The following is a 14,900-nucleotide window of genomic DNA, read 5'->3' on the forward strand; positions in this document are numbered from 1 at the left end:
TGTTGAGTGCCAGATCACAGGCCTCTCTGAGCTCCAGCATGCAGGAAGGTGAAAGAGCATGAAGGTGTCTGGGCTGTTCCAGGGCTAAGCCGGGAGCTGTGCTCTTCATTAATGCTCACAGTCCATTAGCAAGGAGTTAGCCACACGACCACCCTGGCTGTAAGGAGGCTGGGGAATGGAGTGTATTACTCTGTAAGAAAAGGAAGACATGATCTAACAGTCTGTGCCATAGACCATAAAGCCAAGAATGACAAAAGAAATAGTTATGAGAGAAGTTACAGGGCAGCAGACAGTCATGGGCAAGTGAGTTGAAAGAACTGTCCTAAGCTCAGTGTCCTGTCACTCAGAACAGGACCTCTTGAAAGTGGAGTCTGGGGTTCTGCTGGTCCTTTTATGCAGCCTGAGGGCCACAGGCTGGTAGTGTGGTGAGGCTAACAAGGGGGAAGTTTGCACAAGAAGGGCCCAAGAACCATTCTCAGGAGGAAATCCAGAAATGAGATGCACAGATTTGGCGTTAGAATCCACAAGGCTGTATTCAAAGTGCTGGAGCAGAGGTGGATCTGATTGCCTGGGATGCTGCAGTGATCAGGACTGGTGGAGTGGGAAAGGGGTTCTACTAGTCTATCCTGAATCCAAGCAAAGCCCTGGAAGAGGGAAGACAAAAAATCCAGGCCAGTGTGAGCTGGGAGAAGTCTCTCCAACACCAAACCTCTCTGCCAGCTTGCAAATGTTATGCTACAAACAACTAATAAAACCCAAGACCATCCTTGCTTTAGCCCCTGTGTTAAAACCTGATGCTTAAGCCTCAAACTTTGTTCCTGTTCCAACAGCTGAACTGAAGGAGGTTTCATCCCATCCTGCACAGATGCTACCCTCATGGTGACTTTCTTGTTTATCTTGGAGGCAGTTTGGGAGCTTAGCATGAGAGAGAGAGGACATGAGCAGTGTCAGGGCTTAAGCTAGTTCTAGAGTCACCATATAGAGGAAATAACTTAAGCAATCATAGCTCTGGTGCAAGAAAGTTTAAAGGGAAAAGGAGACCTAAGAGCCAAGTCTAAGAATATGTACACTCCAAGGCTGATGGAAGAAAGCATGACAGAAATATTGAGGACAGTGGAAAGAGTAGGGTCACAGAGGCTTGGGAGGGGAGTTTCAAAAAGAGAGTAACTCTCTGTCCATATCCACAGTGAAACCAAAGAAAAAGAGAGACTGGAAATAAAGGATTTGTTATTGAATTATTCAGTAAAATTGAGCATATTTTTATTATGTGCTGATTACAAGCAAGGTTCTGTGTTTGTGCTTCAGAGAACAGGGGGACAGAAGGATACCAGCTCTGCCCAACAGGTTTGGAAGTGAGGTGAAGACAAATATTTAATACAGTGTGTTGAATGCCATAGGAGAGGTACCAAGTATTTCATAGCCGAATTTCTTGAAAGAATAGCCTATACTTTCTTTCTACTTCTGTATCACCCAGGCATCATTCAGTAAAGTGTGATCAAGTTCTTGCCTGCTCTGCTCCCAACCAGCAAACTAAAACTAACCAACGCATGAACTAGACACGTATTGTTCATGACCTTATATTGGGCATCAGGTGCACAAATGTGAGTAAAAAACTAGTGGCCTTTCAGAAGCTCGCAGTCTGGTGGTAAAGGCTGACACTGAAACAGAGGCTGCTTCTACAGTGCAGTAACAGGGGAGTTCCCTCCAGTGGCTTAAAGAATCTGAATTTAGTAAATGAAGAGTCACCTTAGGAGAATGAATGTATATATGTCTGAAAGTTCCAACTGTATACATGTGTATAGGTTCCAGAGTTAAGGACCGCCTCTGAGCTCCCCCAAGTGTATTTGTATTCATTTTGGAAGAGTAGAGGGGAGGAATGCTGGAATAAGATGAGACTGCTGATGGAATGGAGATGAGCTAATTCCCGAGCCCCTCCCTCGCCCTCACTGCCGTAAGCCCCCACGCTCTTTGTCTACTTAGGGACTGAGTCCAGTTCATGTCTCCAGGGCCTGAAAACCATCTGCCATTATAGCATCACCACCGTTGTAGTATCTCCACCATTTTAGCATCTCCACCAGCCTGCAGAGCTTCTGGGAGAGCAGCTCTCATCCAGCAGCCCCCCTGGCTGGCCCTGCCCCTGGAAATGCCACTGCGGAGGATGGATCAGTGGTGCCACCAAAAGGCAGCCCCTGTGGCGATGTCTGCCTGGCCTCATTTCAGGTGGCAGGTGCCCCCTTGGTTGAGGTTGTCACTACCCTGCCCCTCTCTGCCCCAACCCCTTCACAGCAGCTTAAGGAAAAGTCTGCTGCTGCTTTCCAGTTCTAGTTTCAGACCTGGCTAACCTGAGACCCAAATGAACACCTCAACCCATGTCATTTATTTCCATGGCATACAAGACCAGGAACTCAGAGCTGAGACTGATGCTGGATTACGCTGGAGGACATCCATGAGGTGGACTGCAGCATGCAGGGATCTGTTGTGCAGTCATCTTTCTTGTATATAACCCCTGATGCAGATGCGTGTGTGCTCAGCCGTGTCTGACTGTTTCCAACCCCATGGACTATAGTCTGCCAGGCTCTTCTGTCCATGGGATTTCTCACGCAAGAATACTGGAGTGGGTTGCCATTTCCTACTGCAGGGGATCTTCCTGACCCTGGGATTGAACCCGTTGTCTTCTGCATCTCCTGCATTGGCAGGCAGATTCTTTACCACAGAACCACTAGCAAAGCCTGCATATAACCCCTAACTGTGGGCAAATCACTCATAGATTGAATCACTTAGTGTGTGTAGGGAAATTTGCTAGGGTTCTGGCATGTCTAAGGGAACATAGGGAACATCTAAAGAATCGTAATACTGGCCATGCCTTTGAGAATACTGTTTATTCCTCTTTCCTTCTCTGAGAGTTGCTACATTTGTAGCTAGGAAATAGTATGTGTGCTTAATCATACTAAAAGATTAAAGAAAATCTATAGCATATTAACACCTTTCAAATAACACTGTTGTATTATAATGTACTTGAAGATGATATCTGTTTTACTACGTGAGAGTTAATTTGGTATCTGGAGGAGGGGGATGATCACTTGGTAACTGGGGGAGGGCAGAGTTCATGAAAATCAAGAGATGGTGCAATGACCCAGAGCTGGAAACAGCAAGGAGCTGTTAACACCCCTCAAACTGAAAGCCAAGGAGAGGGGGAAGGGGAGGCTGCCAGTAATGAGAGGCTGCCTGCCAGGTACTAACCCGGCCAACCCAGAGCCATATGCCAGGGAGTGAGCAGGGGAAGTCAGTGTCTCAGCTCTGCCCCACCCCTCCTCTTCATCTTTCACTGTACCTCTCAGGGTAGGCGCTGGAGGGCAAGGAAGCCGATGTGGTCCCAACCGGGAAAAGAGCACGTGGAGAGGGTCGGAAAGGGAGCTGAATGGGTGGATGGTTGAAATCAGGCACAGCAATCTCTTGTCTTTTATATGCACTTCTGAGACCTGATTACCTTCATACAGGTGTGCTGTTTTACTTCTCGACACGCATAGGGTGGGAGAAGAGGATGGGATGGTGATGACTGTGAGACTCCTGCTTTGGTGACCAAACAGCGGTGCTCTCCTTTAGAGCCTCTGAAGCTTTCATTAAAACAACCGTTTCCCTCTCTAGCCACCTGCTTTGAAAGTGTGATTTTCCTTTCTGTATCGAATTTCAGGATTCAAGCAGGCACTAGCCTGGGCGGACATGCTTTCCAGAAGCAAGGAGGGGTCACTGCAGGTCACTATTCACCTGTTACTGGGAACAGCGGGGGACTATTTGGAACACATCATGTAGAGTAGGAGATTCTTGAACATCCTTCTCAGTACCAGAGGCAGATTTAGTCATGAAATGGATCGAGCCAGGGAATGAATGCAGTATGTGGTTACGTTAAGACAAGCCGTTTGGACCAAAATTTTCTCTGTTGTGAATTTTGTAATGAAAAGAAATCTGATTTTCTTCTGAGAAGTCATTGGCTGTAAGTAGGAACTTTGAAATTTCTCGAAATATATCTTCACAGAGTGACAAAGTTCTTTGTACAAAAAATATCTCTTTCAGGGATGAATGTCCACATTTTAAATTTTGGCATTCTCTCCTCCTTCAAACATGTGATTATATGACGATCTAAGGATCATTTGCTATATAGTAGAACATATGGACTTATATTATATGTAAATATTATTCATTTTAAGCATTCTGATTAGTATCATTACTTTTAAGATGGCCAAATGTATGTCATCTGTCCAGCCTAATGAAATAGAGGAGATTAAATTGTATACAATTGACAGAGTAAACACAGTTAAAGATTTATGTTACATTTGGATAAGCTGAGTCAGAGAATTTGCTGATCACATAAAATCCATGTCTCACCTCTTTTATTTGGTTTAGTTCAGTATGTTTTCAAGTTTGCTTTCCTGTTTAACCAAGAGGTTTAAGACAGTCCTCAGTCGGTCATCAGTGACATCTGGGGAACAATAAGTTTGACTCTAGTTGTTTATTAAACAAGTCCTTGGGTAGAAACTGTGTGTTTACAGCCTGCGCTTTCATAAATCCACCCACCTGATGGAGAGAGAAAGCAGTGATCGAATCAGCTGACATGCAACAGGCAGGCCTCCCTACCTACAGGGCTTAGAAACGAGCCCTGACACAGTAATCTGTTTATTCTGCTGAGCTCCCGCTGCAGGTCCCCCTGTGTGTCGCCACTCTGAGCTGAAGATGGCTCGAGGCACGGAAGCCTCTCATTTCCCAAGTGCACCGGCTGTGCCTGCTTCTCCTGTGTCTGCCGTTTGGGAAACACCGCTATCAGTAGCGTCTCTCGGTGTACTGCGGGACCTGGAGGCTATGTGGAGAACTGGGGTCGAGATCAGAACAACTTTGCCTGAGTTTACCGTTTGTTCTTAACAAACAGAGTAATGAAACTTTTTAACAGAGTTGAGTTTAACTTCCTTAAAGTCCAGAGTATTCAGAGAGGGTAGCAGATTTGTCGTAGCCCTACACTTAGCAGGTAGCCCTAATATAAATGTATGAGCTTTACCTGAGAATATCCAGGATCCCAGTCTTCTGTCATGGACAGTATCCATTTAAGCTGAATCTCCAATAGATGGCTGCGCCTCTATGTTATTTTGCTACAGCAAAGAGTAAAGCTACTGTTTATGAAACCTGCAGGTTTTATTTATTTTGAAATTGCTGCAGTATAGCAGAGCTGACATCCTCTCCCCTCTCTTTTTAAAATCTATTTTAAATATTATTTGCTTATAGGACAGTTTCATATTTACAGAAAAATTGACCAGATAGTATAGTGAGTTCCCATATTATACCCCTACTCCTATTACTAACATCTCCCATTAATATGGTGCATTTTTACACTTAATGAACTGATATGGAAACATTATTATCAACTAAATATTTATTTATTTAGTTATTCTCAGATATTAATAATATTATATAATTATAATAATTGAATATAGTTATATACAATCATATAATATATAATTATGTACTTGGTATATTTAAATTTATAAATTACATATTTATAAATATATAAATATAATGTTTATATTGTAATTATATATGTTATATATTAATAAACATAATAATATTCATTCAAATATTCTCACTTTTTACATAACATTCCTTTTCTGTTCAAGGATCTGAGATATACATTATATTTAGATGTCATGTCTCCTTAGGTTCCTCTTAGCTGGAACAGTTTCTCAGATTTTCTTTGTTTTTGATGACTTTGATGATTTTGATGTCTTCCTGTTGGGATTTGTCTGAGGTTTTTCTCAGATCAGGTTGGGATTATGGGTTTTGCAGGGGTTCCTTGGTAGCACAGTTGGTAAAGAATCTGCTTTCAAGACAGGAGACCCTGGTTTGATTCCTGGGTCGGGAAGATCCCCCGGAGAAGGGGTAGGCTACCCACTTCAGTATTCTTGGGCTTCCCTGGGGGCTCAGATGGTAAAGAATCTGCCTGCAACGCGGGAGACCTGAGTTCAATTCCTGGGTTGGAAAAATCCCCTGGAGAAAGGCATGGCAACCCATTCCGGTGTTCTGGCCTGGGGAATCCCCATGGACAGAGGAGCCCGGCAGGCTCCAGTCCATGGGGTCGTAGAGCGGACATGACTGAGTGACTAAGCAGCAGCAGCATGGTTTTGGGAAAGAAGTGTCATTCTTAACGCATCTGATCAAGGTTACAGGCTAGCAATGTGACTGGTCACTGTTGATGTTGACCGTGATTACCTGGCCAAAGTCATCTTTGTCAGGTTTCTGCACTGAAAAGAGGCCCACACCCTCTCACACTCTCCTCTTTGGGAAGAAGTCACCACGCACAGTCCCCATGTAAGGACTGGCAGAGATGTTCCCCTCTAAAGGAGGGGAACATAATTTATTTGGAATTCTTATACATGGGAGATTCATCTCTTCTTTTGCATTTATTATATTTTTCAGTCTTTTATTTCTATCAGTATGACTAATAGATTTTCTTTTTTTTAATATGTTGGGTGATAGTCCAAGCCTACTTTACTTTGTTGCTCAATTGGCCTAGCTTTGGCCACCACTGAGTCCTCCTTTTCTTTGGAAGTCATGCTCAAAGAGAAGTCATAATTTCTGATGTCTATACAGACCGGTGAGAGGTCTCTACCATGGAACTACCCTTCAGACCTCCCTGATTTGTCTGCTCTGGTGAAGCTTTTGTTCCAAGGTGGCAGACACCACTCCTCACACCTCTCAGCTAGCAGGGCTGGGAGCCAAGTCTACAGAGGAAAGTGAAAGAGTTCTGAGACCCTAATTAGAGAGTATGCAGCAGCAGACGCAGCAGCGGAAAGTAATAAGGCTCAGTTTGGGTAAACAGGTAGGGTGTGTGTGGGCACATGTGCGCTTCAGTTAATTCTGCATTGAACTAGTGTCTACTATGTGCCTACTGTGTTCTGGGCATTGTTCCGCGTGCTGGGGACATGCCATGATAGCACAAAGGCCCCAGCTTCCTAAGCGCATGGGGAGACAGACCATAACCCCAAGGAGACGGTGTCAGATGCTGAAAAATGCTGTAAAGATTAATAAAGCAGGGGAAAGGGTGACAGTGACGTTGGCAGGGGGTGGGGTGGGAGTTTGGAGAGGTGCTGTTTTACAAAGTGGCAGGGAAGGGACTCTCTGATGAAGTGATGTTTGGACAGAAATGAGGTGGCAGAGTGAGCCCTGAGAATACCTAGGGGAAGAGGCTTCTGGGCAGAGGGGCAGCAGTTTAAGGGCCTTGAAATTCGTGGCTGAAATGAACCTCAGGGATCATATGTGGAGTTAAAATATCCCATGCTATCCCAATTTTGCCATTCACTTGAATTAGTAAGAAGAATTCAGTGCACAAATGTGGTTGATTGGCAGGAGTGGTCTCTATTCTGGTTGTTAGTATACAAACTAACCTGATCTCCAGCTCCCATCTGGCTGGGGTTTCCAGAGAGGAGAGGAGAGTTCTACACTTGTGGACCACAGAAAACGAAAATGTGCACAGCACCAACAGATCTCATTTTGGAGGTACCCTGTTTCATCCTAAGGGGAAAAAGAAAGTGTTGTTGAAAGCCAACTAAAAGGCCAGCGGCAACTTGTCTCCCAAGATGTAGTTTGAAATAAGCTGCTTGAGTGGTTTTCACATGTCTTAATTTTCATAATTGTTTCCACATTATGGGCTGGCTGGACCGTGTTTTAGAGAATCAAGTTTAGGAGAGTCTAAATGAAAGCTTTGCTCCTGAAGTTTTCATTTGGATTCCACATATAGACTTTCTAAACCATCATTTTCTGAAGTCTTAAATTACTGAAGTTTAAAGTTGTGGTAATACCTCCAGAGTTTAACATCTTTTGTTTCTGGGTTGAAACTATTCAAACCCTCTAAACCTTTAGTATAGAAAAAAAAAAGAAAGAAAGAAAGAAAGAAAAAGAAAAAAAAGCTCAGCTGGAGATTTGGCAGAATTCAAGTTGAAAAACATTAGTCTTAAAATTGTATTGTGCGGCCTGCTTACTATGAAATTTGAAAGCGTATTTTCAGAAAAAAAAATGCCTTTTCCTATATGTCTCAGGGCTTTAGAAACAAAATAAAACACCCAAAGGGTATTTAGGGTGTCCCAATTTTTTTTTTTAATATGCATTTAACACAAGACAGACTTTGAACATGATTTGATGGGATCATTCAATTTTGGTAATTCCATGGTTATTGTGAGTATGACTATAGTTCTTGGTCTGTCTGGTATTTCATTTGTCTGTGGAGAGAAAATGTAGTGTTGTAGAGAAGCTTGCAAGCCTGGGAGCACAGCTGCCTCAAGAGAAGCCAAGGTCTTCCAGTTACTAGCTGTGTGACCTCAGGCGAGGATACTTCAGTTTCCTCACCCTCACAATGGATCATATAATAGTATCTGCATCTCTGTGGGTAGGATTAAATGAGAAGACCTACATAAAATGCTTAGTCCAGCATCAGGCACAGAGTAATCACTCAAATATTAGCAATTAAAAATAGTAATAGTAAAGTCAAGATATTAAGTAACTAACCCAAGAACACAGTTAATCAGTGAAATTCTCCAATTGGCATAGTTGGTGGGTGATGTGTAAGTCGTCAAAGGCATTTAACTGAACCTCTTCCTTTTAGTGGGGAAGAGAGAGTGTTAAATGGAGATTCATTTGCCCCCTTCACACATGCTGATGCTGTAGATGTGAGCGTAAAAGGCTAGGTCCCTGGTCTCATGGAGCAGAGAGGTCTAGCAGAGAGGGAAGGATAATAAAAACAAAACACACACAAAAAGTATGTCATAACTGGTAGAGAAAGCAAGGCTCTCTGATAGCGGGAACTGAGGGTTACTTTGGATTGGTTAGAGGGGGTATCTCTGTGGAGGGGATGTTTAGAATTTATAATAGAATTATATTTTGAAGTTTGAGGGAGGTCAAGAAATGATAAGTCAATCATTTGTTATAAGAGCACTAAGTTTTTGGTAATTTCCAGCTAAGACAATATGGTGATCTGTTGTTAACATGTATTGGGGACTGTCAACAAGTTTGACAGCTTATGCTGGAGGAAAAAAAAATCAGAAGTGCTAATTCACAAACTTCCATTATTCATTTTTGGGACTCTGGGATGATTGTTTTGGGAATGTTTTATAAGAGAGTTGGGGAAACTGACCTCTTGATTTGGCCAGTTGTCAGCATTATAAGGTTTTGTTGTTTCATGAAGTTTTAAGTAGAAAACCATTTTATTCTCATTATCATTGGAAAACTCTAAAGTGTGCTGTGCTGATAAGAGTAATAATAATGAACATAAGTGAATCCTTAAGGTTTTTCCTTTGAGGATTAATTTTTATTTTTCAATGTCATAGTTTTCAAAGAAAGGTATACTAAGTAGAATGTGTTCTCCTAAGACAGAATTTGTAAACCAGCATTTAAGAGTCTTTTTATTTATTACAATAAATATGGACTGTAGAAAAAACTGTAAAGAATTAAAAAATAAAAACCCACAATTCTACCATTCTTCATAAAGTATTTGTACTTTGAGTTTTTTCCCCTCTTCCTTTTTCTGTCTTTTAAAAGTAGTCAAGATGCACACAAACACACATTTGTGTGTGTTTATATGTGTGTGTGTGTGTGTGTGTGTGTGTGTATATATATATAAATATATGTGTACATGTAAATGTATACATACATATACTTTATTTTAATTAAAGCAATAGCATATGCTTTTCGTCATATTACTACAGCTTCATAGTAAACATGGTTTTCAATGGCTGAATAATATTCCACCTTGTGGAATCTTTTTCACTAATTTCGTATATTACCTTTTTTATATTCTCATTGTTTACTTCTCCCAAAAGTAGAGTTAGAGTCTGGGAGGTAGGAAACTGTGTGGTGTGTGTTCTGGTTAATCATGGTTTTCCTATGGTTTTCAACTTTGTAAGACAAAACTGCTTCTCATTCTGAGGGCAAATTTTGCTAAAATATGTCAAAGAATGTGCCATTTGGGTTTTGATGAGGGAACGTTGAATTTTAAGATTTTTAAAGTTTTTAAGAATCATTTAGGTTTTAGGGCATGATGTAATTAGAAATTCAACCAAGTTTATGAATCACAATAAATGTTAAAACCCCTTTTAAAGGAAATTAGGAAAAATTTGACTTTTTGCTAGTGTGTTAATTCCTACATCTTTCTGACATTAATCTTGATAAACTGATGAGTTAAAGATAATATAAGTTTAGGACTTCCCAAGAGGTTCAGTGGTAAAGAATCCACTTGCCAATGCAAGAGACTCGGGTTTGATACCTGAGTTGGGAAGATCCCCTGGAGAAGGAAATGGCAACCCACTCCAGTATTCTTGCCTGGGAAATCCAGTGGGCAGGAGGAACTGGGTGGGCTACAGTCCATGGGGCCACAAAAAAGTCAGACATGACTTAGCAACTAAACAGCAATAAATATAATTTTAAAGTCAGAACTGTGTTTCTCTTAGCTATCAAGTGAAAGTGAAAGTGAAGTCTTTCAGTCGTGTCTGACGCTTTGCAACCCTGTGGACTGTAGCCTACCAGGATCCTCCACCCGTGGGATTTTCCAGGCAAGAGTACTGGAGTGGGTTGCCGTTTCCTTCTCCAGGGGATCCTCCCGACTGAGGAATCGAGCCCTGGTTTCCTGCATTGTAGGCAGACACTTTAATATCTGAGCCACCAGGGAAGCTATCTAGAACATATAACAAAATAAAATACATTAAATATTTTTCATTAGTAGAAGGACACATAGCAATTGCATACTAAAAAGACATATAATCATTAAAATTTCTCATGTGGTTTTTGGATTTTTTTGTCTTGAATTTCAGTATACTTTCAGTACTGTTGAAAGCTACATTTTCTGTTTGGATATTAAAATTGAATTTTACTCGATTAGTATCTTCCATTCAACTCTCATCTGCTGCTGCTGGTGGGATTAGAAATATCTGTCTCAAGGGCAGTTCAACAACATATACAAGAAACCTTTAAATAAGTTTATTTTCACTACTTCATCAACTAAAATCTATGGATTAATCCTAAGGAAATAAGTGGCCAAGTGTGTAAAGATTAATGCATAAGAATGTAGCCTTTCTTGTCAAAGTAAGATATTAGAAACAACTTAAATATCCAACAGTTAGGGATTAGTTAAATAAATTGTGGTATATTAATACTGGAATATTGTGAAGCTATTAAAATTATCATATAGACACGTGGTTTTAATTTGGGAAAATTATCATGATATAATGTAGATATATTGACCTGTTTTATGAAGTCATCTGATATTGGCAGTTAGTGGTTGATGAATATCTTCCAAAGAGAGTAGTTTTAATTTTGTCAGAGTAAAAGGCACTTAGACCCATTTGTATCTTGAGATCATTCTCATTTGTTTGTCTGAAGCATATAACATGATATTTTACCTTTCATTGTTTATAGCAGAGACACATATATCTAATTCAGTAAAAATATCATTATGCCATTATAAATTAAAAAGAAGACTGTCTATAATAAATTTCTATTTTGTACTACTTTAGACTGATTTAACACACTTATTCTAATTCTGAATATGATGTTGGACTTTATACGAGCCTTTAGAATTTATAAGAGCCTTAAAAGCTGGGATTTCCACTAAGTTTTCACTGTTAGAGCCACTGCATTCCCACCAGTGGACTTCTCAGTGCATGTGTCTACCAGATATCCAGTTTTCCAGCAGAAATATTGTAGCCTTGTTTCTTGAAAGAGAGCCCTGGTCATTCTCCCCAGAAGCTAGGTTTCCTGGTCGTCAACCCCAGTCTCCATTGATTGGACCCTTCATAGCAATGGCCGGACCACTCTGAGGCAAGAACAACTGGTCTTCCCAACAAGCCCAGATGCATGGGCATCGTTTGAGCCCCTGCCCAACCCCTCCTTGGTCGGAACCCCTCACTTTTGGACTGCAAGAGACCGCATCCTGAGACTGGTGTCTTACTTGTCTGCCTGGTACCCCAGTGTGGGCTCCCCTTTCAGACATGTGTCTGGACAACTTGCCCTTACTTGGCAAATGCATTCTCATCCCCTCAGGCTCCAGATCCTAGTCTTACCCATGAAGGACTGGTCTTCTGCTACCTCCGTTAAACAACCCAGGGAAGGAAACTGACTTGAAGTGATTGAGGTGGATAATCCAATATGCAAATTCACATTGGTGCAGTTTGGCTTAGGAGAATAAAAAAAGAAGTGAATAAGAAGGTAAAAAAGGTGGATTGAGGACAAAGTCTCCAGTCCTGTACTACATGCTTAACCAGTGTTGCCGTGGCTTGAAACTAAAACATGGCGAAAGGTGGACCAGAAGTCTTGGGAAAGCCATACAGTCACATGAAGAGTAACTCAACACCTGATATCTTGGCAAGAATGTGCCTGGCATTACCAACTTGCCCTTGATTAATGAACAGAACCTATGTATAAGAAATGAGCTGGAAACCACCAGGAAGAGTGTTAACATGCTATGCTGTAATTGTTACCAGTATAGAATGGATTAATGCAAGACTCAGAATATTTGACCTAGTTTTGCCTCCTGCTCATTCATTCTTTCAGCCAACCAGCCAACCATTCAGTAAATATCGGTCTTGAGACAGCCAGGGCAGATGGGTCCTGGGGTTGTCATGATGAACAAAATAGATACAGACCCTCCCTCACTGAGCTTGCACATAACCTGAGAAACAGACAACAGTGACTGATGTGAAATAAATGCTATAATAGGAGGTCAAGGACCAGGGTCCTGGAGCAAGGGACATTTACACTGAGATCTAAAGGATTAACAGGAGTTGACTAGAATAAGGGGCTTAGCAATGGCAACTGGTGGTTTAGTGACTGATTTTTGCAAAGAGTGATATTTGTTTCTTCTTTAAATTTCTTTCTAGGATGTTCAGTTCTTCTCCACAATGAATGAGTGTTACTATGATAAGCGGATGGACTTTTTTTATAATAGGAGCAACACTGACACTGCTGATGAGTGGACAGGAACGAAGCTTGTAATTGTTTTGTGTGTTGGAACATTTTTCTGCCTGTTTATCTTTTTTTCTAATTCTCTAGTCATCGCAGCAGTGATCAAAAACAGAAAGTTTCATTTCCCCTTCTACTACCTATTGGCTAACCTAGCTGCTGCAGACTTCTTTGCTGGAATTGCCTATGTGTACCTGATGTTTAACACTGGCCCAGTTTCAAAAACTCTGACTGTCAACCGGTGGTTTCTCCGCCAGGGACTTCTGGACGCTAGCTTAACAGCCTCCCTGGCCAATTTGTTGGTTATTGCCGTGGAAAGGCACATGTCAATCATGAGGATGCGGGTCCACAGCAACCTGACCAAAAAGAGGGTGACTCTGCTCATCTTGTTCGTCTGGGCCATCGCCATCTTTATGGGGGCTGTCCCCACGCTGGGCTGGAATTGCCTCTGTGACATCTCTGCCTGCTCTTCCCTGGCCCCCATTTATAGCAGGAGTTACCTCATTTTCTGGACTGTGTCCAACCTCATGGCCTTCTTCATTATGGTTGTGGTGTACCTGCGGATCTACATGTACGTAAAGAGGAAAACCAACGTCTTGTCTCCGCATACGAGTGGGTCCATCAGCCGCCGGAGGACACCCATGAAGCTAATGAAGACGGTGATGACTGTCTTAGGTAAGAGGAACCCAGTCAGCCATTATTTCCCTTCATTCAGCAAATATTTATTGAGTACCTGCTGTAAAACAAGGCACTTACTAGGTAGTAGGAATGCAGCAGTGAAGATGAACAGACATAAACCCCCTGCCTGGAGCTTATACTCTAATAGGGGAAGACAACGTAAGTACTCTAATGGGACAAACAAAATAATTTTGTAGTAAATTTTATTATAAATTTTGTAAAATAAGATGTTGTGAAGTCTAATGGGAAAAAATAGAGCAGGGAAGATAAGGAGTGTGCTAAACTGGTACAGTTTGCAACTTAAAAAGTGTTGTGAGGGGCAGCTTCACCTAGAAGATGACTTTGTAGCTGAGATAGGAAAGTGGTGAGGGAGCGAATCATGTGGGGTATGGGGGGATGGGTGTTCCAGGTAAAAGATGCAATGAGTTTTGGAGGCTGAACAGCAAGGAGGCCAGTGTGGCTGGAGTGGAGTGAGCCAGGGGGGTGATGAGGTCAGAGAGCTGAGGGGGTGGGGATGGGGAGACTCAGATTCCACGAGGCTGTGCAGTTACCGTAAAGGCTTTGGCTTTTCTGAATGAGAGGAGAAGCCATTGGAAGGTTTTGAATGAGGGAGTGACATGATCTCGCTTACATTTTAGTGGCATCTCTCTGGCTGCTGTTTTGAGGAAATACTGTAGTGGGGCAAAGGCAAAAGCAGAGAATTGCTTAAGAGGGCATTTCAGTGCCCAAGAGAGATGGTAATGACTAGGACCAGAGAGCAGTCTGGAGGTGATGTGACGTGGCTGGTTTCTGAAGTTTTTTAGATGATAACATCAGTAGGATTTGCTGATGGGTAAGGGACAAAGGAAGATGGGAGGGCTGGGGGAAGGTGGAGATGGGGAAGACAGAAGAGGAGATTTGGGGAGAAGGTGGGGAGTTTGGCTTTGGTCTAACTAAGTTTAGGATTTTTTAAAGACATCTCAGGGAGTTATTGAATGAAGCTTTCAGGATTTAGGGGTGGACTGGAGATCTATATTTGAGAGTCACTGGGTGGGGTGGGGGGAGTGGTATTTTGAACCACAAAACTGGATAAGCCCACTGTGAAAGGGAGTGTGGATGGAGAAAAGAAGAGGACCATGGAACGAGCCCCGGGACATTCCAATGTAGAGAAGGTGGAAAGGCAGGAGCAACTGGCATAAAACCAAGAAAAGGAGTAGCCAGAAAACCCAAGGGAATATAGTGGCCTGGAAACTGTG

The 14,900-nt window shown here is 42.0% G+C and overlaps 1 protein-coding gene across 1 annotated transcript in view; it reads left to right on the forward strand.

The window, feature by feature from the left end:
• The window catches only part of LPAR3 (lysophosphatidic acid receptor 3), an 81,905-nt gene that overhangs the window by 13,238 nt on the left and 53,767 nt on the right, over nt 1-14,900 (forward strand). The window contains exon 2 of the mRNA XM_065928113.1: nt 12,906-13,662. Within this exon, the coding sequence (XP_065784185.1) occupies nt 12,927-13,662 (736 nt within the window). The 5' untranslated portion in view covers nt 12,906-12,926. The remainder of the gene's footprint in view (nt 1-12,905; nt 13,663-14,900) is intronic.

The sequence above is a fragment of the Muntiacus reevesi genome, chromosome 1 (genome assembly GCF_963930625.1).
Source record: "Muntiacus reevesi chromosome 1, mMunRee1.1, whole genome shotgun sequence".
Taxonomy (NCBI): domain Eukaryota; kingdom Metazoa; phylum Chordata; class Mammalia; order Artiodactyla; family Cervidae; genus Muntiacus; species Muntiacus reevesi.